A 26,883-nucleotide genomic window follows, 5' to 3' on the forward strand; every position below is an offset into this window, starting at 1 on the left:
GTGGCTTTAACTGTGCCTGGCATTGCTGCTGCAGGATACAGGGCGTGTGGTTATTAATAAACTTCGTATTTTTTATCACTGATCTACACTCAGGAAGAAGAATTAAAGTACTTTTAAACTTACATTGTTGTGGATCACAGTAAAAACAGCAGTACATATGTAACACTTTGTCTTTAAAGAAGACCATACCACAGTGCCATGTAGCGCTGTGCCAGCACTTGTGCAAGGCGCCTGTGCGCATTCGTTGTTTGCCAAATTGGCCCAACATCACTAGCAGGAGTTCTGTCATCACTTTAAAAGCATCTTCACATACACACATACAGTAGTGCTGCTGGTGGGAATAGACATAGACTCTCAAGGCATTTTTTATAAACGTGCACTTTTTACGCGGTACCGTCTTTGTGACTGTAATTAAAGCAATATCATGACTATTTTTAAATACCCCCGAATACAATGTAACAGTGTTACCGCCCATTCCTATTGCCAAGAAAAGACTTCCGTAGCGTTCCTTGCTCTTTTTTAAACATAAATGTTGTCCAGTTCTGCAAAAACAGCTGTTATAGCTTCATCTGAGATAATTGCTTCACAGGAGGTAGCCATTGTTCACTGGCTTGCAGTACAACTACAGCGCTATCTGCATCATTTTTCTTGTGGACCTTTGATAATTTGTGAATCATTTCCTGACGTCAATGTTTGTTGCAGTGCATTCCCACGGAATAAGTGAATTCTGTTATATGCTTAAATTTACAGACATTTCTAAATGAAAACATGAAGGTGCTGTGTGGCTACAGCAATGAAAACAGTGAATTTTTTATGTCTAGAGTTCATACAAAAAAAAGTAATGTCATGCCCATTGCATTCTGCAGGTAACATCATACCCCATACATGAGTTAACCGGAGTTACCGAAAGATGGCGTGCTAAAGTGTTTTATATAAACATAGAAAGATATTTTTATCATTTTTTGTGAAAATATCCCCAAACTCTTGAATTACGTATCAAGCTCGTGTCTGTGACCTGTGTGTATCTGCAGCCTGTCAGACATGGAAGAGGAAGAAGAAGAAAGTGGAGCATCTCTCCCATTGATGTATGAGAGAAGCAAGACCTTACATGCTAAATATGAACCTCTCAAATCTGGTATTGTTAGGCATGCAACACAACTCTCCTTGCACTGATCAGCTGTTGTAGCTTAATCACTGAATGCTGAGTGACACAAATGTACATTATGGATGAAATATATGGTTAAATAATACCAATATAAGAGCAGGCAATTGTAAAAAAAAAGAAAAAAGAAAACTGGGAGGCAGAGTAAAGGCATTGTGTAAATAAGGAGAGCAGCAGTGCACGCGTGTAGATTTCTACACAAGAGTTAATTAAATAAATAAGTAAAATAAAGCAATGTTTTAACATAAGCTGAAATCAACTTTAAAAAAGCACTATTAATAACCTATAAATTCGAAACATTGTTGATAAAACTTATACGCACCCTCTTTCAATTTTTGATCAGAATAAAAGCAGCAGAAAAAGCAGCACGGAAAATTAAAAAACACAATTACCACCTTAAATTACAGCAATGCAAGTTCACATGGGATTAGTATTACCTGCAGACCTATGTATGTGCTGATTTACGGGATACGATATACGGTAGGTAATTTCCCCTGGAATTTTCACTCTGCAAATTATAGACATGGACGATTCTCACGGGAAACCACTTAAAACCACAAACGTCCTGCAGGGTTATCACAAATTACCAAAAATCCCTAGGTAATATAATCCTGTCCGAGTAGAGCTTGAGCCATGCCCGAAGCTACCACCTTTTCCTCAGTCACAGTGGTTGGTTCTGTTATTTTTTCCAGACACAAATATTTCAGATTTGAGCTTTGCAAGAATGGTTTGACTGACGGTAAAGGTAAAAACAGATCAGCCTAGACCTTAAAACCTAGGAATTTAGACAAATAAAAAGAAATCCTGCTTTCACTTTGATGCATCAATCAATGCAATATTTAGGGCAATTAGTAAGTTGTCAAGACATATCTAACAGGATCAGGAAGTTTTGGGTAGTAGGTATGAAAGCGTGCCTAGCACTCTAAAAGCCTCTCTCAAGGGTGGTCATTTTAGAGAAAACTCAATATACAGGAATGAAACTATCCCAGTTTTACAAAAACAGGCTAATTCATGTTCTCTTCCTTACAAATAAACAGCATAAACCCACATCTTTTCTCCCTCTTACAGTAGTTTCACTGTGATGTTCTCAGTTAATAATTCAGCAGGTATCAAACTAATAGGACAAGTCACCAAGATCTTATGAGATAAATATTTCAGATATTGAAAATGAAAGCCAGAAGAAAGGTACACGAGCTATAACCACTCTCCAGATCAAAAGCCAGGTTCTTTATTCGCACCCAGCGAGATTAGATGAGAGCTGGTTTAACGGACTGTCACACCAACAGAAGAACAATACACCCCAGTGGTTTCCATCCACATGAGAAGCAGAGAGCTGCTAAGAGAGGCAAAGGATGAGCTCTACAAATCACACACTGTTCTTTCCCTTCCTTTTTCATGTACAGTTACAGCCAATGTCACCAGCCATTCAGTAATGCAGGGAAAAAAGATGCTTTATGGCTCTTCCAGGTGTCAGCATCCACTCTTCACACAATCACTGCTGCTGCTGTAATTAAAGTCCTGGTACAGCTCTCCACACACCATGACCTTTCCCAATGCAAAGTGTCTGAGTTAATCCCAGGGTCCCTCTACTGGTTTAAAGGGACATTTTTATGTTGGTAAAAGAAAAATCATGCAAGTGCTGACATGCACTTGAAAAAAAAGCATGTTATAGCTTCTTCTGGGAATGGATGCTTGATGGGTTTAAACCGTCATTATGAGGATGTCACAAGAACTCTGGCATAAACACTTGAGGAGACTGAATACTCTTGATAGGCACCATCATAGCATATAATCAGACGATATGCAAATGACAGAGATGCTTCCCTCGATGCTGCAGTGCCGCTTGTCGTTTGGCTCCCTGGTTGCTCTCCCATCAGCGCTCACGCAGGAGAATGGGAGTGATGGCAGAGAGGGCTGTTTGTTTAACATGTCACTGAGGCAGCCGTGGTGAGAGGGTGGGACCAGATGGAGAATCAGAGCAGGCAGTGAATCCATCTACTGAGGGTGTAGCCTCCTCAGTTACTGCTGGTATATGACTGAATTGCACATGTGGTGCGTTGTAGGAAGACAAAATACCCATCAAGATAAAATTACTTGTATTTCACACAGTTTTCTTTCTGAAAATGTGTCAGGATTGATGTGATTCCAATTCTTACTTTAGCCTTAACCATAGATTAACCATTTATTAAAAAAATTCACATGATTTCAGCTAAATTATCATGTGTTCATAACAACAAACAACTGTGCAATGCTATCACAAAGTGCAATGACAGTGCAACAAAATTTTTGTAATTATTTTTTTTTCCCATGAATAACAGGCTCTTTTTGAATGCAGTGATATAAGATAACTAATCTGTATCGGCCAATACTTTAGGTATCTAAATTAGTATTAGAAAGGATAATATATCTGAACTAACATTGTCTACATACCAGACTTTCACACTTTTAAGGATATTCTACAGCAGGCACAAAATATTGGCAAATTTCATTCAGATACTGGATTACTAAAAAATTCAGGCAAACTTCTTTACATTGTCTTAACTGTGCAAATGCACTGGCAATGTTTCTGTATCAAAATGTTACATATTTTTTATTTCCTTTAAAAATCTCTCCTTCGCTTGATGCAGCTTTTGGTAAAAAATATCAACACAGAGGTCTGAAGTCTGGATAAAGCTTCAGTTCTGTTTCGAGATGCATTAATTGCAAAAATTAGAGCTGATGTCCCTTTCAGATTGGCAGCGTATTCTGCTGCACACAGGTGGTGCACGTGTTGACTCAGGCTTGCACCGGCTTTCATACCAGGTGCGTATTAGGGGTGGAAAAAAAAATCGATACAGCATAGTATCGCAACATTTTGTCTGGTGATATATTGTATCATTTTTTTCTAATTAATTGCTAATATAAAGTGAAGTCTATGATAATGGAAAAATAAAAACAATTGTTTGTCCAGTGAGGTCAGCAGAGGCCACAGTCCTAGAGCAGGAGAAAGTCAGTACAACAAACATAGCAGCACCAGGGGAAGGACATTAGAAATGCAGGCAGGGGGGGCGCAGGTGGCAGAAAGGATAAGGCGTGTACCCCATGTACGCGGGCGGCCCACGTTCGAATCCGGCCTGAGGCCCCTCACAGCATGTCTCTCCCCTCTCCCTTTCCTGTGTCCGACTCTATCCACTATCATCTCCTCTATCAAATAAAGGAACAAAATGCCCAAAAATAATCCTAAAAAAAAAAAAAGAAATGCAGGCAGGGCATGCTTGAGATGGACATGACACATGAGGTTTGCAAGAAGTGCTACATGAAAATAAAATACTGTGGAAATGTGACAAACATGAGGGCAAGACTAATGCTAATCAGCTAAACAGCTGAAAAAAATGGTACAGATCGCAACATATGGTATCGCAATACTCACTGTATTGCAAAATTTTTTAAATCGCAATAATATTGAATCGTGACCCAAGTATCGTGATAATATCGTACTGTGGGGCCTTTAGAGAATCCCACACCTAGTGCATGTGTGCTGCATGTTGGCTACATCTCCCTGCTATCATAGCCCTGTTGTTCTTCCTAAGTTTTACATCAATAAACCTCCCCAAAAGTGACTTGTTTTAGTGTATGGCACAACTGTGCCAAGAAGAATTCCAAATAAAAGCATTCTGTACAAACAAAGGGAGTTTCTCCAAGAAATGTTAAACCTGGCTTTTATTTTGAAAAGCACGAATTGTACTTTATTTATCTTTCCTCTAACATATTTTAACAGAGTGTAAAGCTTCATTGATAGTGGAACAGCTTTCTTAAACAGACGCACTTCAGCATGTGGCCTTCATCTAGGTCATCAAGACACAGACTGTAAACATACTCTATCAATGTGGACAAATGTATTTGCTACAGCAGGGTAAATATGGCTCTCTATCCTTTTCCTGTCTAGTTTGGTCAAGAACAGTGCACAGCTCGCTAAAGAAAAAAACCTTGTTTCTCTAGATTCTCTGCATGTGAGACATGCGTATCAGGCACAGGTGAGACGTGATGCTCACATAGGTTGTGTGAAAGCCCTGACTTGTCAACATGCAAACAAAACAAAAATCATCCTGTGACGCAGCCAAGGCATGCGTCTTATGTTTGCAGTCTGAAACGGCTGTGATAGATGACTAAAATTATTTTGCCAATACGACCAATGGTGGATAACAGTACAGATGTTATTTTATCACTTGTTCTGGTATAACACTCATTCTATGCCAACATTTTCTATCAGGTTTGACCATGAAAACAGATCATAAATTGTCCAACAAGCGACTTTTTCTACCCAGTAAAAAAATCTATTGTTCTATTCAGCAGTTAAAAAACCTCTTGAAATGTACTGCACTGTTGCAAGCATAAAGCAGATAAACATTGGCTACTGACAACTGTTGTCCCATTATTTGCAGATGTTTGTCAACAAGGCTAATATTGTTAAACCAATGTATTTGTCCATCCTTCTATCTTTTTTGATATGTCAATTATTAAAACAAAGAGGACTGAATATTCTCAAAAACATATCAAAAAGTATCACACTATCGAACATTTCTGACAGTCTAAAAAACCCTAAAGTTGGTGTTAAGTTTCAGGATTCTTTTTGTACCAGAAAACTACTACTCATGTTCGGACAAGAAGCTTGATTAAAGCCTGTACATTTCCTCTCTCACAGTCTGGTTCATAGAGCCAAAACATGAGCAGTCACACACAGAGTGTGGACCCCTTGTCTATGAAGTGACACCCTATTTTGTTCTCATTTAAGCTTTTTATATTCAGTTAGAGCTTGAGGTACAAAGGGCCTAAAGCTGCCTGGGGTCATTAAACCCCACATTTTCTCTCTTCTTTTAGATTGTGTTTTCTGGCACTTACAGGAGAGAAAGCTGACATATTAGACAAGGGGGCTGCATTCACAGGCTGCCTGTGGACTTCAGGAGGGTGGGCTGCTCGCTGGTGCTTGGGGCAACAAAATCCACGCCTGTCATTGTTTGACGGGCCAATCCAGGAGTGCAGTCATAGGGAGCTATGATTGATGATATTATGTACTCACACAGGATCTGAATGCCAGCACACTCCTGTGATTTAATCCCTGTTCCTTCATCACACATCCGGGCAAAGCAGATGGACTGTAAGACGCCGAACCCCCTCTCTCCCTGAGGCCTACACCATAAGTGTCAAGACTACCATTACTAATCAATTCCTAGAAGCAGCACTCACTGAACACAGCAGCTGTATTAAACATCACTGTTCATTCAGATCCTCCACAGCACATAGATAGAAGAGATGAAGCTTTGACAGATAGATCAGAGTTTTATTTGAGCTAAATGTGTTTCTTTTCTGACATATCAGAGGGAAAAGCGGATTATAGATTTGTTGTGACACTGACCTCCACCTGCACATTTATCAAGAAGAAAAAACACCTCCCTCAGAACTCTCCATCATGGCTGTGTTGATGTATGTTTTCTTTTTGATGAAAGCCAGCCATTACCAACATTTAGTTTTCTTTAAACCAACTGATGCAAAAAAGAAAAATCTTAAACATTAAATAACATGAATGTATTTCTGTGCTGCACAAATTGCTTTTAACCGCCTTCCTGTTTGACGAGACTGACCCCTAGTGGTGATTTGATTAACTTAATTTAAATTAAGAGCATGCAGCCCTCTGTGTATCTGTCAGTGCCACAGACATATTAATCCCCAAGTCTCCTGTTACAAGTTAAACCACACAGGTCAGACTATACATCCACATAGAGTCTGCTAACAGTATGAAAATCAAACCTGTCAGGCTCTAAATCCAAGAATAAGCAGAGCTACACTGCAGAGATTAAGCCAACCATCCCCCAGTCAGACCACAAAGAGCTCATTGTACTTGGATAGCGTATAAAAAGCAGAAAGGAGAATAATTTCGGCAGTGATTTTCAATTATAGTTTGGGCTCAAAGGCCTCAGAGGCTTATGAAATCACTCCTGAATGAGTGAGATGTACTGTATGCTAATGCTAAGATGCTGCAGAGTGAGAGGAACAACATGGGCATGATGAAGACAAAAAGCATTTGACTGAAAACTACTAAATACCAGTTGCAAAACACATGATAACAAAAAAACATGACCTATTTAAAAGCTTGCGTGCTAAACATGTGTAGAATACATTTATTGATGAGAGGTTTAGCCATTTGTTTACTAAAAGGCTGAAAAACTATGAAAGCACACATTATTATCTAAGTGAGCAAGTGACAGTTTTTGATTCGATGACATGTTGCTACAGAGGAAACCTACCTGTGCATGTGAAAATACACGACCTCAGATCAAAGAAGAGGTGGCCACTGATGCATCATCGGCAGCGACAAGTTATCGTCAATAGCACTCCACCACATTATCATCAATCTCTCTCTGGAAAGACAAAAGTATCTCTCCATGCTAAATCATGAAATCAATGCATTTCTATCACTGAGAAGAATTGGTCACCCAGTGATCTCTGTGGCTGAGTAATGTGAAATCTATCACAGGTTAGTCCACATGGCTCGGACATGATCAAAGACAAGACCCCAGAAAAAGTCTCTATCGATCAGGAGAGTAACTAAAGAGGGACAGTGTGAGCAGAATTTGAAACACTTTGAATCCTCAATAAATTATTTAATTTCTTTTTTTTTTTTTTTTTTTTAAAGGAAAACCACTTAGCTCCCGTGAAGTGTTGCAGATGGTTCTAAACATGTATTAAGATTAAAGATGACACATGATGAAAAACCCTCTTTTTCAGTATTTTGGACATTCAGGAGCATCTAAAAAATCAGAATATCATGTAAAGATACTTAAAAAGTTACAATTCCATATATTACAGATTCATCTCATACAAAGTGAAACATTTCATGACTTTTTTTATTTTGATCTTGATGATGATGGATTATATCTCACAAGAATCTAAAATCTATTTCATAATATTAGAATATTGTGGGAAAATGTAAATTGCAAAGGGGTCTTTAGCCTTTATTCTCCCACTCTGGGTCAGTACACACAACTGCAATCAAGAAGAAAACTGTTGACTTGACTCTTGTCCAAAAGAATATCATTGACACCCTCTACAAGGAGGGTAAGTCACAGAGGGTCACTGTTGAAAAGGCCGGCTGTTCTCAGAGGTTGTATCAAAGCATATTCATGGAAAGTTAACTGGAAGGAAAAAGTATGGTAAGAAAAGGTACATAAATAACATTGATGAGCTCAGCTTTCAGAGGGCTGTCACACAAAGCAGATTCAAGAACTTGTGGGAACTTCACAAGTGGACTCAGGCTGGAGTCAGTGGATGAAGAACCACCACACACATACAGTCTCAGGAGATGAGCTACAAGTGTCGTGTCAACAGTGTCAGGCCAATCCTGAACTGAATTCTGAACAATCTTGTCATCAGCGTCTCACTGGGGCTGAGGAGAAAAGGATCTGGACCAAAATCAAGGTTCCAGTGTCTGGAAGAAGATCCTAGAGGCACAGAATCCAAGTTGCTTGTAGTCCAGTGTTCTCAGTTTCTACAGTCAGTGATGGTCTTTGGTGTCATGTCAACTGCTGTTGTTGGTCCACTGTGCTTTATCAAGTCCAAAGTCAGTGCTGTACAATACAGAAAGCTGAAGGCTGCTATCAAAGCAACCTGAGCTTCATAATAACCCAACAGTGCCACAGACTGACTGGCTCCATGCAGCATCACATTGATGCAGTAATTTGTGCAAAAGGAGCTTTTCTTGGACAAATGTTTGTGATATTCTAATATTATGAGATAGTGGATTTTTGATCTGTGTAAGCTGTAAGCCCCAATCAACAACATTTAAACAAGAAAGGCTTTTCAGATGAATCTGTATATTTACATATTTAGAGTATCTACTGATCCACAAAATGTGAAATTAACTAAATCTGACAGTTCATTTATTTAGAATCTGCTCTTCTTGTGACATCACCGACAGTCATAATAAATCCTGCCCCTCACCAGGTATTTCCAACTACAGCCATGGAAGCATGCAGCTGTACTCATATCAGAAGAAAGGAGTCAAAAGGAGTAAATTTCCTTTGACAGAGAATCACCACAAAAGCTCATGTTCTGAAAAGCTGAAAAGGCTATTTAGAGCTGGTTTAAATGGGGTCAAAAACCTCCTCGGGTGTTTTATGCTTATTCCATTTTGACTAAAGCACAGCACCGATGTTTCATTTAGACCACAGGGGATTGTGTTTAAAAGTTGAGAAGAGGTATGATGTGTCACCTTTAAAACATGTCCTCCTTTATGAGCTTCAAAGCTTCAGAAAAGATTGATTATTTCTACACAGTTATTTTTAATGTCAGAAAGTGCTAACAGGGTTAGGTGTAGCAAAATGATTATGTGCATGCTGCAAAAATAGACTTTTTCACATTTTCCACGAGCAGGGAAATGTTGTTTGTATCCAATTTTCCACATTTAAAAGAGCCTCACTGTAAAATTTAGAAAGAAGGCTTTACTATAACAACCATATGTCTGAAAAAAACTCCACCAACTTAAAATATCTGCTGTGTTGCTGAAGTTGAAAGAAATTAAAATAATTTTGCAGAAGGGAAAAATAAGATTTGCTCCTTGTTGCAGTCTGTTTTCGTGTACGTGATAGTTTAAAGTAGTTTTATCACACTAACCTTGGGCCACTTAGAATTGAGCTCACAAGCTTTTTCAGCGTCATCCAGCGCCGCCTGGTGCTGTCCCAGTTTGAGAAGTGCTGCTGAGCGGTTACTGTACAGGATGCAGTTCTGTGGGTCAGCTTGCAGGGCATTGGTGTACAAATGAACGGCCATCTGAAAGTCTCCACGCTGACATGCTTCATTGCTTTGCTGCACTTTCTCCATGAACTCCGCTTTGCTGAGACCAAACCTGGCCCCACCGTCTCCAGAAACACAGCGGATAGATCTGCCTGCTGTCCGAGAGCCAAAGACTGAAAACTAGAGAAATGGGCAGAGAGAGAGGGACAGAGCCATTATTAATTGAATTACAAAGTATTGTGAAACTTAACAGGAATTTCCTACCATGACAACTCATCTACTCAAGCAGAATTAACTAAAAGAGTGGTAACCAGAGTGGGGTGCCACAAGACACTGAACTGGGTCATCTTTCAAAAAAAATAAAGAAACTTTTGAAATGAAATTAGTTTAATTTACAAAAAAACATAGTTAAGAGGTTATGTCTATGCTGAAATTAAAATAATCTCTTAAAAATGTAAGTTTGCACATGATGGCAATAATGTAGGGGTCTGCTGCTCTTTGAAGATGCACACACAGATCACCAGTCCATCCATCCATACATTTTCTTCTGCTTATCCAAGGCCAGGTCGGAGTGGCAGCAGGCTAAGCAAGTCAAACCAGATACCTTTCTCCAGCGACATTTTCCAGCTCTTCCTGGAGGATTTCAAGGCATTCCCAGGCTAAATGAGATATATAGTCCCTCGTCTGGGGTCTACCCTGGTGTATGCTCCCAGTTGGGCGAGCCCAGAGGACCTCCACTAAGAAGATTCGAGGAGGCATTCTAATCAGATGCCTCAACTACCTCAGCTGGCTTCTTTCACAAAAGGAGCAGTGGCTCTACTGTAAGCTCCATCCGGATGTCCGAGCTCCTCACCCTCTCTCTGAGACGGAAACCAGTCACCCTCCAGATGACTTTCATTTTAACTGCTTGAACTCGCGATCTCATTCTTTCGGTCATTGCCCAGAGTGTTGATAGGTGAGGGGTGAAACGACGATCGACTGACAAACTGAGAGTTTTGCCTTCCGGCTCAGCTTCCTCTTCACCACAACGGCCCAGTAGAACATCTGTAGTACTGCTGACACTGCACCAATCAGCCTGTCAATCTCTGAGACAAGGACTCACCAATCCACAATCCACCATTATCTGATAAAGAACCAAGGCTTCAGATTCTGAGATGCTGACCCTCATCCTGCTTTATGTGCTGCTACTGGGTAATCTTTCCCCAGGAGGTGTAATACCCAGACAGTTGGAGCACATCCTCTGGTCCCAATTTTTAAAAATGGGAACCACCACCCTGGTCTTCCACTCCACAGGTACTAGACTTCCACGCAACAATGAAGAGGTGTGTCAGCCATGTCAACCCTTCAATGTCCAGGGCCTTCAAGCATCTCAGTAACCTGACACGCCAGATGGATTTCTTTCACACATCCATCTGGGAGAGGTTCAATAGGAAACGTCTGAGAAAAGACAGAGAATTTGAAAAAAAATCTGAGAGTGATTGGATGAACATTCTGTCTATCACATCTCTACGGGCCAATAAGAGCAACAAAACACGTGAAGCAGCCGCTATTGAGCTGTGCGTGCGCAGCTACTGAGGGATAACGCAAAACATGGCCACTACAGACATGTAAGTACTCACCTTTTGTCGTTCTTGAAAAGAAAACAACTCACTGCTGTTCTTTGTTCTTCTTTTAACAGAGAAATGTCGTCAAGTTCTGATAAAACTGGCGCTTTAGCAGCATCCACGCTAATCTCTTCCTCCATAACTGCACCAGCTCTTGCTGCTGCTTTTTTACGTCACAACTCGGCTGTGCCTGAAAGTCCTGCCCCTCGTTGTTGATTGGCCTGTCACTCCCTAACCGGGCCCAAACGGTTCAGATGGAAGCTTTGCAAGATGGATTCGCCAGTGAAAAACAAGGAAACGGGTGTATCCATCTGCTTTGCAAGGTCAGCATCCAAGAGCATTATTAATTTAATACATCGACTCTGTGCAACAGCCAATACATAAACATTAACATCACACAGCCCATGCATGCCAGTGTCTATAGGTAGAAACCTAAACAGTACCCAGTTAGTAGTTAAAGTCAATAAAAGCAGAGTATGATTCTAGTTCCATGAAATCTATACAATCATGACGTCTCAGAAAAAAAGGACTTTCTGAAACACTGTACTAAATGCTAAATGTTAGCACGTTTGTTTTTATCATTTGTATTGTATATCTTTTACATCTTTCTGCCCAGGGACCACAGATGAAAATTTGCTTTATAGCTAACTCTGGCTTAACAGTTCTGTTTTGCATGGCCGCTGTCAAATAAACTATTAAATCAAATTAAGCTACTGTTTGAGAGATTTGTCCTACTTGTGCTGCACCTGTAATTGAAAGTCAATGTAAAAAGAAGTTTTTAATAGCAGAGGGGTTTAATATACAGTTTGACCTTCTATCATTTTATAATCATTTTTTTCAAACAAGAAAGTTCAATTTGTCCTTTAAAATACACTGATGTTCTCAAATCATACACGATAAACTAGATTTTTCCTTCACCTTCATCAATGAAATGGAAAAGATTTAAAACAGTAGGTGTCTTAAGTAGAACCATACATATCAATCATATTGTCCTATTTAATTGAACATGTATATTTTACAAAGAAACAATAGATCTACACATTTTGAGAAACATTTTAAAATAGGCTCACATGTTGGCTGCCATTTTTGCATAATGCATTCTGCGTAGTGATTTTATTTGATGGCATCATTCTTCTTCCCATCTCTTTTTGATCATATTCAGCTTGACCTACATTACAGTACCTTTTGCCTTAGTGCCCTCTGAACTAAAACTGCATCAGGTTAAGTCATCTATGATGACGCTCCATAGAGAAAGATGTGGGAAGAAGAACAATGCAACCATTTGACACAACTACCCAGAGAGCATTGCACAACAATGGCAGCCTATATGTTCATGCATCTATCTTTAACACAGAAATCTAGTGCACTGCTTCCCAAAGTGTGGATACGGGCCCACTGGTGGGCCCCTGAGGTACTGTAGGTACCAGAGGTCATTTACAATAAAATCTTAGGGAAAAAAATACATGAAATCATGTTTTTAAATGATCATAAAATACTTGATTACGTGTAATTTTTCATGTCTAAGAAGTAAAAAAAAAAAAAAAAGCAGATGATATGACTCAGTTGGTGTCATGGTTTAACTGTTGTTGGATTAACTGATGAAATTTTATGAAATGTGCTGCTCACTTTCCAATTTTAAGAATTTATAGGTGTCTTCAGAGACATTATTGCTACTTGGGATGAGCATGCTGGGCCACAAGGTACATTTACAAAAATAAATATGAAAAAAGAAAATGCAAGTATCCTTGCAGACGCCTAATTACAACAAAAAATCTCATTTATTGTCCTTACTGACTCCACAAACACTTTGCGAGTAATGTGAATGTACCTGAAAGAAAAGTATTTGTATTAAAATTTCCTCTTTAGGAATAAAAATATGATAAGGTAAATAGATATATGAAATACATGAATATATAAAATAAAAGGTATATATTTGAGAATGATTTTATGGCTGTAGAAGGGTTTTAGTGGCCCCCAAAACATTTTCAGGACTACAGTTGAGCTGCAGTTTACTGAAGTTTGGGAAAAGCTGAGCTGATGTATTTCTTCATACAGCATAAAAGACTCAAATGTTAATCTAATAAAGTGAACCTGCCTTAGGGTTTTTTTTAAAAACCAATTTAGTTTTATTCATTGAGTCCTGTTAGGAGTGTTGTAAATAACAATTTTCACTGCAATCGATAATATCATCATAACACACTGTCATGACACAGTTTCTACTGAGTGCCCTGGAGTTAATGTGAGATGCCCAAACATTACTAAGCTCATAAAAATAACTTTGCAACCGAACTTTTAAAGACAAAAAGAAATATTTCTCTTCCAGATGTATCTTTCATGCCTGCCTATAATAAAAAACAGCCAATCTATTGAGATTTTTATGACCTTTTAATCTTATATGATAGCTTGAGGTACAACCTGGAAAGAGACATCATGCTTTCACTGAAAAATCATAATTCACAAGATGATTCCAGCCTCAGAGCAAGAGGCATGAATCAAAGATTGAATCCATTTTTGTTCTCATTCTTTTACTATTAGTTTATCTGAGTAACATGTACAAATGCAAGGTTGATTATAACTTCTCATGTCTTTACATAACTGCATCCTACCTACACAGTCTGATTTATTAGATAGATGAGTTCTGTATTTTTTTAAGCAGAGACGCTTTGCTGAGTATTACTGAATCATGAAATCCACTCGGGTTGCATGTTTTTAGGGCCAGCTTCCATTATAGGCTACCTCTTTCTCACCACACCTCCTCAGACTGAATTCTGGGATAGGGCAGGCCGGGTAATTACTTCCAGAAGCCTGAGGAGTAAAGCGGCAGACATGAGGGCTTTTGGTAGGCTGTGCAGTAGATTCAACTTCAAGTAATAGTGTAGCAACAATCAGTTTCTTATTTGCACCTTTAAACTTTCAGATTTTCCTATTTTTTCATGCTCTCCTGTTGAGTAACTTTTTCTATTGCTTAACACCAAAGAAAAAATGTGCCGTTTTGCTTCCCTTAGGCTGGACTTTAAAGGCTGCAGCGTATTATTCTTCACCACTTATAGCCAATTAACACCTGTAGATCACTTTTGCTGCAAAATTTACGAGGTAAACCAGTGGGGAGGAGTGTACAGGGGCTTTAAAACAAGCTGGGTTTGTAGCTTATATCCAAGGAGATGAAACCAACCTCTCAGATACACACAAACAGGGTAAAGAGATGCCTGACAGAAATGGTCACACATTCTGACATTTTAAATACTGCTCCAAAAGAAATACCAGGGGTACCATTCATTATTGTAGAAGAATGTGTAGGATTCCCCCTTACACTAAAATCAAGGTGATTAGCAGGACCAGAGGAGGATAGCTCTCTGTTTGTGCTGCTGTCTCATCTGCCACAACAAACAGGAGGCTGACTACTGTGAGGGCAGGAAGGGTGGGAAGGGTGGTGAGGACACACTACCAGCTACATCATAGGTAGATAAATAGCCAGGGGTGAACTCCAAAGGGAGCTAAAGCCTGCACTTGGGTTACTATGTGGATTTAAACGCACAATTTACTGCCACTGTGCAAGCTTAAGTGCATACCATCTAGGTTTCAGCCCCTTTATAATCTTAACACTGTTTAAATGAGTTTGAAATCGCATTTATGTTAACTTTCGTCGACTGCAAGGGAGCCCACACATTCACTGTGCAGCACAGTACAGTGTGCAAGACTGGAAAATCGATAGAGGACTTTTACGAGGTTTTCGCAGGAATGGTCATTTGGTATTTCCTGTCCAGGACGCGAGGTAAAAAAAAAAGTGTTATTCAGGGGGCAATAAAATGTCAACAACTACAAAAAATGCAGCTAGCATGACAGTTACAAAGTAGGTGTCGTTAATGTATTTACCTTTTCTTTCAGAGCCGTTTGCTTCTCCATCCTGTCTCACTGCTCTGGTTTGTGCGACGGATTATCGCTCTCATCCCATCACACTCCTTCCCCGCTTTGTACCCACCGTTTATGCTCCAAGAGGTGTCCAAAAGTTAGCCAAGAAGTCCACGTCGGTGTGAGAGTGTCGACAGTACAGCGAGGTAAAATCCACAAAGACTGAACAGGGTAGCGTTCAGGAGAAACTTTTCTCAAGGAAAGTGCGCCATGTTGTCAAATCTTTTCCTTTTTTTTCCTTGTCTTTTTTCCCTCTGTTGCCATAGCGGACTTATGAGCTCCGTTCAGAGGGAGGCATAAAGGTCTGTGGGAGCTGGAGTCAGGAAATAAAACTAAAATTTAAGCTCGTAAATCCAAACTTTAAATACTTTTGTTTTTAAAAATGTTTAAATGTTTTTAAAAGTTAAGTTATATGTTAATGTTAGGTTACTTTCAGGCCGCTGGCGTTCATATAAGTTGTACAGTAAAATTCACATCTCACCGCGTGTGCAAGTTAATTAGTGCCCCACCTGGTCTGGGTGATGATCGACTCAAGTGAGATTGTTTTGTCGTAAATACAGGAAGTAAAGTGTAGGAGATACACATATTCTCCCCTTCATTACAAAGTGAACACAGAATTTAAGGAATGTAAGAGATGTATGAAAAATTATAAACTGAAATATCACGTTACATAAGTATCATGGCTCTTTGCAAAACACTTGAAATTTGGCTCAGGTGCCTCCCAATCTTTGCTGAGATTTTTCTACATTTTGAAGTCGCTTGGACATAATTTGGAAAGTTTCACTATACAAGGCCTCACAGCTGACAATGCATATCAGAACAAAAACCAAGCCATGAGGTCAAAGGAATTGCCTGCAGTGGTGAGAGACAGGATTATTACAAAGCACAGCTCTTGGGAAGGCTACAAAAAATGTTCTCCTCCAATGAAAGTTCCCAAGAGCAGTAGCCTCTGTAATTCTACAGTGGAAGAAAACTGGCGTGACCAGGACACTTCCAAGAGCTGGTGGCCCGGCCAAACTGAGCAATAAGGGGAGAAGGACCTTAGAAAGAGAGGTGACCAAGAGCCTGATGGTCACTCTGAGCTCCAGAGATCCCGTGTAGAGATGGGAAAAAATTAAAGAAGGACAACCATCACTGCATCCCATTGAAAGCTCGGATTCAGGCATTTGGCAGGGGGGCACATGAAAGCCTAAGGGTTTTTTCTAGTGTGTATATAGATACACTCTCAACCTTATTTCTCAAGTGTCTTATATATATGTGTGTGTGTGTGTGTGGGTGTGTGTGTGTGTGTGTGTGTGTGTGTATGTGTACAGTGCTTAACAAATTTATTAGACCACCCTGACCCTAACCAAAGTAAGGTTTATGCCACAGCTGCCCTAAGTTACCAGCATTGCTAATTACCAAAATCATTTTTATGTTTCTGCAATGGTTAATACACCAATATGTAGAAGCTCTTTAACCCAAATTATATTTTTAATGCTAAAATATAATTATTATTGTTATCCATGAATTTTCAAATTTACTGATTTACAAAAAAACTGAAAAAATAGTAAAGCACATTAATATTTCGTGATTAATATGTCAAATTATAGTTGTTTACTTGCATTCCTGAACAGAAAAATGAGTTTTAGTGGTTGAATGATGTGCTTGGTTCATTTCTGACTTCTCAGAGAAGCCCAGTGAGCCGGCTCAAATTTGGGTGAATTCAGTTTGAAATCCCTCATTCCTGTTCAAAATGGTAAAACGCGGAGAGCTGACTGAAAATGAAAGAGTCCGCATTAAAGCACTTCATGATGCTGGATGGTCTTTGAGACAAATATGACAGGTGGTCTAATAAATTTGTTAAGCACTGTAACGAGAGAGAGGGAGAGAGCACCTAGCCATGCAGTCTGCAACTATTGCTAACATTTGCTTTGTGATGCAAAATGGGTCACATCTGAAGCATTTAGGAACAACAGCAACTCAGCCATGAAGCAGAAGACCACGTAAAGTCACAGAGCAGGGGAGCAACTGCCAAGGAGCATGGTGCTTAAAAGTCACCAACCCTGATTTCTTAAATGTAGTTTAGACCTAAAACTTTAGTCTTGAAAACACACTGTTTAAAGTTTAACGATGAACAAATTAACTAATTTCAGTCCTTAAAACACACTTGAAAGTGTACAGAATGATGGTGATTAAATAAAGACTAAAGTAGGCTTGTTAGTCCAGCCTAAAACTCCAATGACTTGTCTCTTCATATGACCAATATTTACTGCTGATATAGGCAGATTTATAGACAAGATATTGGTTGTAAATATTATCAGGTGGGATTTATTGAGATTTACCGTCAGCACAAGGAGCATGTCATCTGCCATCTATCATCTTCAATCAGTCTGGTTTTGTTTCAAGCTCAGAAATATCACCTTTATAGTTTCTCACTGATTTTTATATAAAATTGTAGTCACTCCTCTGAAGAAGTTGAACGTTTATAATTACCACTTAAACTAAACAAGTCTTGTTCTTATACTCTTTTTCATACATAGACAGATAAGTGCAGGTGTAATCACAAACATGAATGCAGTCATTTCATTTAAATCCTATCCCAAATGCCTTGAATTTTGTATGCAGGTGGCATTCATGCTGCTGTACTTGAATGCAGCTGGGCAAATATCAATGATATCATTCACACTGTTCCTCTAAAAAAAATAACAAGAGCAGTCTGCTAATTCTAAAATCTCACAAAGCTAATATGTCAGGACTCCTTTCTGTCACTGTACACCTTGTTTTTTTTTAATAAAAGCACTGGGGAGCAGAAGAGTAAAAATGATGTGAGAGATGATCACAGATTTTTATCTTGGTGTCAGTTTGCTCTGCAACAAGAAAGTCACTACCAGACTGTCTAGAAAGATTGCTGGTTGTAAGAAAATCAATCTTTCTCCTTTCAGGTGAGCAAAAATAAAAAACAGACTTGTAAAATAAACCTTGCAAGTGCATGCAGGCTACCCTCTATACTATGTTATAAATGAAATGAGGGGACGATGTCTCTCAGAACAGCTGTGTAGCCGTTTTGCATACATATTAAAAAGGTATGTAACATATAGCTATAAAAATGCCTTATGAGAGGCACATGCTTATTGAAAATCCATATCAAATATGGGGATTTCACTCGATCTTTTCACAGAATTATGAAGAGTCATCATCTTAAAGGTCTGGATTCACACTTTTCATTTTTGTTTAATAAGACTGCCCTGCAACACAAAAGGTCAGAGAGAGGACATGAGAAAGAAACAAGAGTTTCACACTTAATTCTTATTTTCTGCTTGTTTTTCCCACACTGTTCATTCAGTAAGACATGCTGTGATATCCATGCATCCATTATCTATACCACTTGTCCTTTTCAGGCTCATGGTCCCAGCAGGGTGGGTGAGAGACAGGGTCGCTGTCCCGAGCTCATACTTACAGACAAATGGATTCACCAGTTGCCCTAATATGCATGTCTTTGGACATGCATATTACAGAGAAACCATGAAACACAAGCATTTTCTATTTGAATGAGTTCAGTTATGAAGCTTTAAAATTATTTTGTTATGGTTATGTTCAAGTTGTATACTAATATGCACATAATGGAGCTAAAGTCTCATATATCACACAGATCTAAAGGCCCTGAACTGAACAGAAGTGTGTAATGGAAGAGTTTATGAAGTACTAAAAAAATGGTAAGTGTCCAAAGACTTCACATGCTTTCCAGTGTTTTTGATCATAAGCAATAGTCCCATAATTTCCATTTAATGGAGAGTACAACATTTGAGTACCCAGCTAAATGATGTTCATCATCATTTGCCATGATTGTTTTCATATTACATGCAAAATTATTTTTCATTTCCTGTGTGGTTTTGCAGTTTGGATAAATTATGTTTTCAATGTTTGACTTCATATCAGGCTTTTTCATGTTCATTAACATATTCCTTTGACAACACTATCAGGTGCACTAGCTCTTTTTCATCATGTAGAATATCATTGTGGTCACAACCTTGAGTTTGCATCAACAGGGACTGTGTCTTTTTGTTAATAGTACACTCTACAGTCAGTAATGCCTTCTACCCTTTTACTTAACTTACTGTGCCTTATCTATACTTTTGGTTTCTTTGAATTAAATCTTTACTCACCCAATACCTTTAGATACTTTATAATATCTCTGCAACATCAAATGTTGCATCAAATCAAATATCAAAAGTACAATTTGATATGTTTAAAACCCCGACATGGTGCTTTCCCAATGAACACCATTACTTTTGGTCATTTAAGGATATTTAGTGGAAAATATTTTTTGTATTACATTTCAAAGAGACTTCAACATTTCATTTATGATTTTAAAATGGGCTTATGACCCAAATTACCTCCATTTAGACTGTTATTCTTCCTTCTATGTTCACAGCTACAACTGATAGTTCCATAACCTACCCATTAACCTTAATTGCCACAGCACTGGACTTTGTAAGTGCAAGCTCCAGGTAGTGATAACGCTGATGCTATTTACCCTACCACGTGGCTCCTCATAAACCCTGAACACAACTATGCCAGCTGATGGGCAGCAAGAGCCAGGACATCACCAGGGTTGTTGAGTGGGAACCTTTGTTCACAGGTGTTTTGTCATGTAGTCCCACAACCCCTCGAAGGAGGCGCCTGGTTCCCAGAACCATCGCCTTCAATGCTAGCTCCCACTGCCCTATCCAAAACAACATGACCATACCTTGACCATACCTCCCTTGCAACATGACCACCACAGCCCAAACCGCATTGCCATCTTTAACAGACCTAAGCTTCATACGTGCTAGCTCCTGGTTGTGACAATGCTGAAACTACCTACCTGACCCCTGATTGCCCTCACAGAAAACTAATCCTGATGCCAACACCTCAAAATTTCTGCACCTGATCACCAAAAACACAATAAGTCCAAAACATGGAATAATAAAGTTAAATAATATGGATAACATTTTTAAGCATTTTTATGACAAAAATAAAACATTGTTCTGCAGGAAAATCATCAAATTATTTGTGCATTTAAAACAGAAAAGATGTTTTACATTGTGCATCCATGTATCTACCCATAGGCTACAGCTTATCCCTTTCAGGGTTGGGGGAGGGTTGTACTTTCAGTGCCACCTAGAACGTAAAATCAGCCGACAGAATATTGTTTGTAAGTGCAGCTCTTCACCAGCAGATGGCGGTGAAGTCTAAAGCACAGCACAAGCCAGCCCTGACTCAGCACTTCATGCAAACTGGAGAAACACAACTTTAGGTGTTCTAATAAGACTGTTTTCTGTTAAGATAACTGAGCATGGTGTCTGATACCTGTATTTAACATTTCACCATAAAGGCCAATTGGTGCTAGTATTCTCACAATGAGTGAAATGGGGGTCACCTGAATGCAGTGAATGTGTCTCAACTGATTGTAGCATAGACACCTGTGTCTGGAAGGTCCTGTCACTGGTTAAGCGTCAGTATTACAGGCTACCATTGCACCATAAAGGCAAAAGAATAACCCAGGCACCTCAGAGAAAAGATTATTGAAAAGTTTAAGTCGGGATGAATACAAAAACAGGGTACTGAACAGACCCCCTAGATCAGGCCATCCTCACAAACTGAGTGACCACACAAGAAGAAAACTAGTGAAAGAGGCCACGACAGCATGGATGGATTTACAAGCTTCTGCAGCTGAGATGGGAGAGACTCTGCATAAAACTAATATCTGGGTTCTTCACCAGTCAAGGCTTTATGAGAGAGTGGCATATCGAAGAAAACTCATCTGATCTGGAGTAGAGTTTGCCAAGAGCCAAGTGGGAGACTCTGGTCAAACAGAAAAAAGTTTTTGGTCTAATGAGACCAAAATAGTGTGTTTTGTCCATCAGACAAAAGCACGGTGGTGGCAGCATCATGCTGTGGGGATGCTTCGCAGCAGCCAACCCTGGAAGAATTGGAGTAATAGAGGGTGAAATTAATGCAGCAAAATATAGGACAATCCTGGAAGGCAATATCATTCAGTCTGCAAAAGAACTACAACCTGGGGGAAGATTTATTTTCCAGCAAGACAATGACCTAAATCATACAGTGAAATTACTATTATTATATTATTTCATTTATTTAACATTAATTTGTAGAAATTTGCTTTTACGCTGACATAAGAGTTTTATTTTACTTTATTTATATTTTGTCAAAAAGGCCAACTTATAAATTGACCATGGCTGATTCATAAAATTAATGTAAGGGCAAAACATCCAGGAGGGTGAATACTTTTTTAAAGGCAATTTATAATCACACCAAGAGGCTATTCAATGCAGGTTATACACATAGACCCCCCATTTGGTTATTCTTAATTTTAAGATGAGATTAATATCTTACTTCTCTCTTACTCTACTTGAATGGCCTAATCTTGGTATGGAGCGGGGGTGTTTTAACAGATTGTGTGTTATATTAATGTGTTTAAAATCAGTGTAACTTGTTTGTTTTGTTTTTTTCTCCTCATGTGACATAATGAGCAACCTGAAGACGGTCTGACCTATATTTAGTAAACCTGGAAGTACTCAAGTGATAGCCTTTACTGCTGATGCATGATCTTTAACCAAGCATTTTAATATTATAGGCCTGGTAGGGGGCTTTTAACAAAACTCAATGTACTTACAAATTTCACATTGTTATAAATATAACATTACAGTAGCGTTTTTTTGTTTAAAATGCTTTTATTTTGAAAACCTTAATTCATTAAAATATCTGTTTCTTAGCATGTAGATTTAATATAAAGTGGTTAAAAATATGTAGTTTAATGGAAACAAAGAAGAAGAAATACCAGGAAACGGAAATACCTGAGAAAGTTTTTGGCTGTCATACAAGGCACGCGCTACTGTTTTAGGGCTGTTTACCTGCGTTTTTTTTACCTTTTTTGTTTTGATCCCTTCTTGAAATATATCCATGTTATATTAAAGAACCGGGTAACCTAGTTTTGAAGCGCTTTATTTCTTGAGACAGCAGCCGGATTTTTCAGGTTTGAGCCGTCCGCACGGAGGCAGCTCGCGGACCCGCTTTTGGTAGTCAGGCATCGGGGCCAAAATAGTCGCGACTCTTTTGGTAATGTCTGCGGGGTGAACAACTCCTTTAGAGGGGAGAGGACAGGTTCAGGACGGCGTGTGGGAAATGTCACCCGGGGGTCACAAAGGAGGGCAAAATTATGTAATGCAGGCTGGGTGAAAGCAAGCTTTACACGCTTTAACTAGTTTGTTTACTAGAAATTAGAATATTAATCTAAAATAAAGTCAGCTTCATTTTCTTCTTCTTTTTTTTTATTTTATTTTTTCTTATCACACCAGCGCGAACAATTTGAATACAGTAGGCTAGCTTACATCAGACTTTAAATCTTCCAACAAGTAATGTTTGTTGCCAAAGAAAACAGGATGAAATTCAGTGGGAACAGTTTCATTCATTCTCATCCCGCTTCTTCTTCCACTAAGTGGGCGGGTCTTCTGGCAGAATGCCTGAATTTGATTGGTCCGCAAGTGGGCCCCCTGAGCCGAGCCCACAGCACTAGTACTTATAAATAAAGTTCAGATGCAACAGCCAGGAAACAAGGGAGTTTGGGGTCAAATTATTCAGAACATTTTAACCTGACGTTCATCTGAGACTGGTGAGTTGAAGGAAATGCAGTTTCTGATGTTTAGGAAAAGAGAGATAATGGTACATTTTATTTGTCTAATAGGAATGGTTTCTTTGTTTCCTTAGAGAGATGAAGACTCAGCAGCCTCTTCATGTGGCCACTCCAGTGAGACAGAGCCTCGCCCTGTCTAAGGTGGCAGGGACCTCTGTTTACCTCAAACTGGATTCCTCACAGCCCACAGGATCCTTCAAGATCAGGGGTATTGGACACCTATGCAAAACTGTAAGTACCACTTGTTTCTCCTTGTTTGAGATAATGTGATTGGTACTGTATTTGAGGGCTATGTGGCTGAGCATGGACCAGTCACACCACAGTGCTTTTAGATCGTATGCTAACGTGTTTCAATTCTCTGTGACTTAAAAATGCTTGCATGTCTTTCTTGTAGTGGGCCGAGCGAGGATGTGAGCGCTTTGTTTGCTGTTCAGGTGAGCAATGAAGCCAACATATAACAATCTAAGGCTTCTTTTTGTCTCTCTTTGTGTGTCTGAGTTCAATCTTTGGTGCTTTTGGGCTCAACAGGAGGAAACGCTGGGATGGCGGCAGCTTACTCTGCTCGTCAGCTTGGTGTTCCTGCAACCATCGTTGTCCCAAGTGTTACTCCGAATCCAACAGTGGAGAGGCTGAAGGATGAGGGGGCCACTGTGATCATCCATGGCAAGGTGAGACATTCTCATTCACATTTGTACAACACTCCTTAAATCATCACAGATAATTATTTTTAGAATAAACAGAAAGATATGCATAATATTTTGTGTTGTGGATCAGTTTTTTGCACAAGTATGTGTAATTTTCCCACTTTTCTTCCTTCAAAGTCCCACTTTTTGAACATCTGAAACCAACCAATAACTCAAATTCACCAGATCAAATTAGGTTTTTTTCTTTTTCAGGCTCTCAATGAAAGCATTGAATATGGACAGCAGCTTGTGGCAAACAACCCTGGCTGGATTTTCATCTCGCCTTTTGATGACCCTCTCATCTGGTGAGACTCAGTCTGTCAACAGAATATTATGTAGTCTATGTGTATAGATTCTTGCCACAGATAATCTATGTGTCATCAGGAGATAGGGAGGGACATGATAAGAAAGTATAATTGTTATAAAATGTACAAATAACTGATAGTAACACCTAGTTTATCATGCATGGAGCAGGAACAGACGCTGAATGAGTTGTTTGGTCAGATATGTGGTATCTTATCGCTCTGCTAACTCACTCATAATCCATTTACATAATGGGTGTGACTGTAGAGGTGCAAAACATATCTTTTTATTACTGAAATCAAGGGATTATTTTGCTGTTATCAGTATTTAAAGCACACTTGCAATGAGGGATTAATTACATTTGAAAAGCTAACTTTTCCAGCTGCAGTGATGGAATTTGTATTTCATACTATGCTTTTATGTTTCTGAACTTAACCTTTATTTATACAAGAAAATTCCTGAAGGGCTGGTTAGGACAGAAAAGAACACACCATAATCAGAACAGACATCAATTTATAAGTTAACATCTCTTTAATGATCTTAGATTTGAAATACTTCAAATGCAATAAAAGTTCTGGTTTGTAGTGCTCCTATTGTTCAGACTAAGGATGCTAAAATCGTAATTTAAAAGGATTTTCTCCATGTCTTCTGTCAGAGAATCAAATACAAAGGCAGGGGAAAAATGTAAGTCAATAGGATTTTCTAAAATTTGATCAGGTTCCTATCTTGAGTGCCCACTTTTAGGGTGAGGGGTCAGTATTTGATTATGTAAATGCTTCTGAGATCAGAAAACTATGTAAAATGTAAAAGAAATCATGAATTTCTATGAATATAACAGGATATATTTGTATTTGTGAGCAGGGAAGGCCACACGTCCCTGGTGAAGGAGCTGGAGCTTGACATGAGGGAGAAGCCAGGAGCGATCGTGTTGTCTGTGGGAGGTGGGGGTCTGTTGAACGGAGTGGTGGAGGGGCTGCGGCGTGCCGACTGGGCTGATGTGCCCATTGTAGCCATGGAAACCCTGGGAGCACACAGCCTTAATGCAGCAATGGAGGCTGGGGAGCTGATCACTCTCCCTGAAATCACTAGGTACAGAAAACTAATGTCACACAAATGTCTTACACCAAGTTTAAGCATAATTGCACCTTTTTCTCACATTGTTTTTCTCTCTTTAGTGTTGCTACCACGCTGGGTCTGACAAGGGTCTCTGCACAGACTCTGAAGCTGGTGAATGAGCACACGGTTTTCTCAGCCGTTGTCACGGATCAGGAGGCTGTGAAAGCTGTGGAGCGCTTTGTAGGTGAGTACATCCTGCACCCTAACACACACAACAGGTATAAAATGCCAAAAAATCAGCTTGTGGGACTGATCCCTCCTGGTTTTTGCTCCCTTTTCAGACGATGAGAAGGTCCTGGTGGAGCCAGCCTGTGGCGCAGCCCTGGCAGCCGTCTACAGTGACATTATCAAAAAGCTGCAGGACGAGGGGAAGCTGGCGAGGAGCCTGGGCCCGGTGGTGATCGTGGTGTGCGGCGGGAACAACATCAGCATGGAGCAGCTGAGGAGGCTGAAAAAACAGCTGGGTGTTATCTAGCAAGGCTGACCAGCTCGCGTCTTCTTGACCTTGTCCTTTGTTCCTCCATCAGCTGGTCTCAGACCATAACTGCCCACCTGAAAATTATTCATGTGCTTTACAGACCGAATCATTCCAGACTGTGAAACTCTCCTGAGCACTGGGACTGAAAATGTGAGAGAGCTGCTGGAGGAATTTCTTTGTAGCATAGAAACTAGAGAGAGCTCGTTCAGAATAACGTCAAATGTTTAAAGAAATGTACACTGACATGTTTAGACGGCATTTTTATTGAGGGTGCTGCTTTTTTAATTTGTTGTATGTTTTTCCTTTGCTTTTGTACTTAAAATGTATTTAAAAATTAATAAATTATATTTCTGAATTTTCTGCCCAAAGGATTATTTCATTCTTGTTGACGGTTTCTGTTTTATGCCTGCAGGTTGTTTGTAAAATACATAAGAGATTACATCTGCACAACTCACAAAAAATCCTGATGATAGTCAGTGTCATTATTCGTAGTTCTGGACTCTTAAACACATCAAAAGTAAAAAAATATGCCATGAGTTTGTATGCCCTCCATTAGCATACATTTTCAATTGAGTTGAATGAATCAGCCCTGCTGACAACAAAGCCAGCCCATTCAGTAAATAATGAGGCATGAATGGACATCAGTAGACAATTTTATCTGCATTTTTTTACAGGGCAGATGTCACCTGTTGGACAGCTTTGATTATTCTTAAACATATGAAATTATTGGCATACAGTGTGAGTTTCAGACCAAAAGAGGTGATGAAAAAGCTTAGTACTGGTATAAACATCTGCTTCTGCATCAGCTAAGCTGTTCTTTTTAAAACTTGGTATCGTATCGGCCCTAGTTTCTACAACCACCACATTTCTAAAATATCAATCTTTATACTTCATGAAAAAATTGAAAAAGAAGTTAATTTATGAGAAAAAGTGGAATCCTTTGACTTTAAAAGTCCTAAATGTACATGAACCAAAACTTTGAATTTTTGAGATTGCAGAAGATTTTAAAAGTTAAAAAAGTTTTTTTTAAAATTGTTTCTAGTGTCAAAACAGACTACTTTTTTAAATTCTTAAATTCTGAGATAGTTTTCTTGTAGATAAACAACTTTATACTTGAAAAATATACAGTCGCTAGAAAAAGTATGTGAACCCTTTGGAATTTCTTGGATTTTTGCATAAATTGGTCA

The 26,883-nt window shown here is 39.2% G+C and overlaps 2 protein-coding genes across 5 annotated transcripts in view; one reads left to right on the forward strand and one right to left on the reverse strand.

The window, feature by feature from the left end:
• Positions 1–15,535, reverse strand: part of LOC121509420 (tetratricopeptide repeat protein 28-like) — a 266,183-nt gene extending 250,648 nt beyond the window's left edge. For both annotated transcript variants that reach the window (XM_041786787.1, XM_041786786.1), the window contains exons 1-2: positions 15,406–15,535; positions 9,809–10,108 (exon numbers count right to left, since the gene is read on the reverse strand). In XM_041786787.1, the coding sequence (XP_041642721.1) occupies positions 9,809–10,108; positions 15,406–15,435 (330 nt within the window). In that variant the 5' untranslated portion in view covers positions 15,436–15,535. The remainder of the gene's footprint in view (positions 1–9,808; positions 10,109–15,405) is intronic.
• On the forward strand, positions 15,452–25,966 carry LOC121509421 (L-serine dehydratase/L-threonine deaminase-like). 3 transcript variants are annotated; one of them, XM_041786790.1, is made up of 9 exons: positions 15,492–15,587; positions 19,073–19,136; positions 23,191–23,347; positions 23,511–23,550; positions 23,645–23,784; positions 24,013–24,104; positions 24,964–25,191; positions 25,278–25,402; positions 25,500–25,966. In XM_041786790.1, the coding sequence occupies exons 3-9, from the start codon at positions 23,195–23,197 to the stop codon at positions 25,691–25,693; spliced, it is 972 nt and encodes a 323-aa protein (XP_041642724.1). In that variant the 5' UTR covers positions 15,492–15,587; positions 19,073–19,136; positions 23,191–23,194; the 3' UTR covers positions 25,694–25,966. The 3 variants fall into 3 exon arrangements, with proteins under 3 accessions (XP_041642725.1, XP_041642724.1, XP_041642726.1); XM_041786791.1 differs by lacking the exon at positions 19,073–19,136 and having other exon boundaries at positions 15,452–15,587; XM_041786792.1 differs by lacking the exons at positions 15,492–15,587; positions 19,073–19,136 and adding an exon at positions 22,354–23,095.
• The last annotated feature ends 917 nt before the right edge of the window (positions 25,967–26,883 follow it).

Source organism: Cheilinus undulatus, linkage group 5, assembly GCF_018320785.1.
Source record: "Cheilinus undulatus linkage group 5, ASM1832078v1, whole genome shotgun sequence".
In the NCBI taxonomy this organism is placed as follows: Eukaryota; Metazoa; Chordata; class Actinopteri; order Labriformes; family Labridae; genus Cheilinus; species Cheilinus undulatus.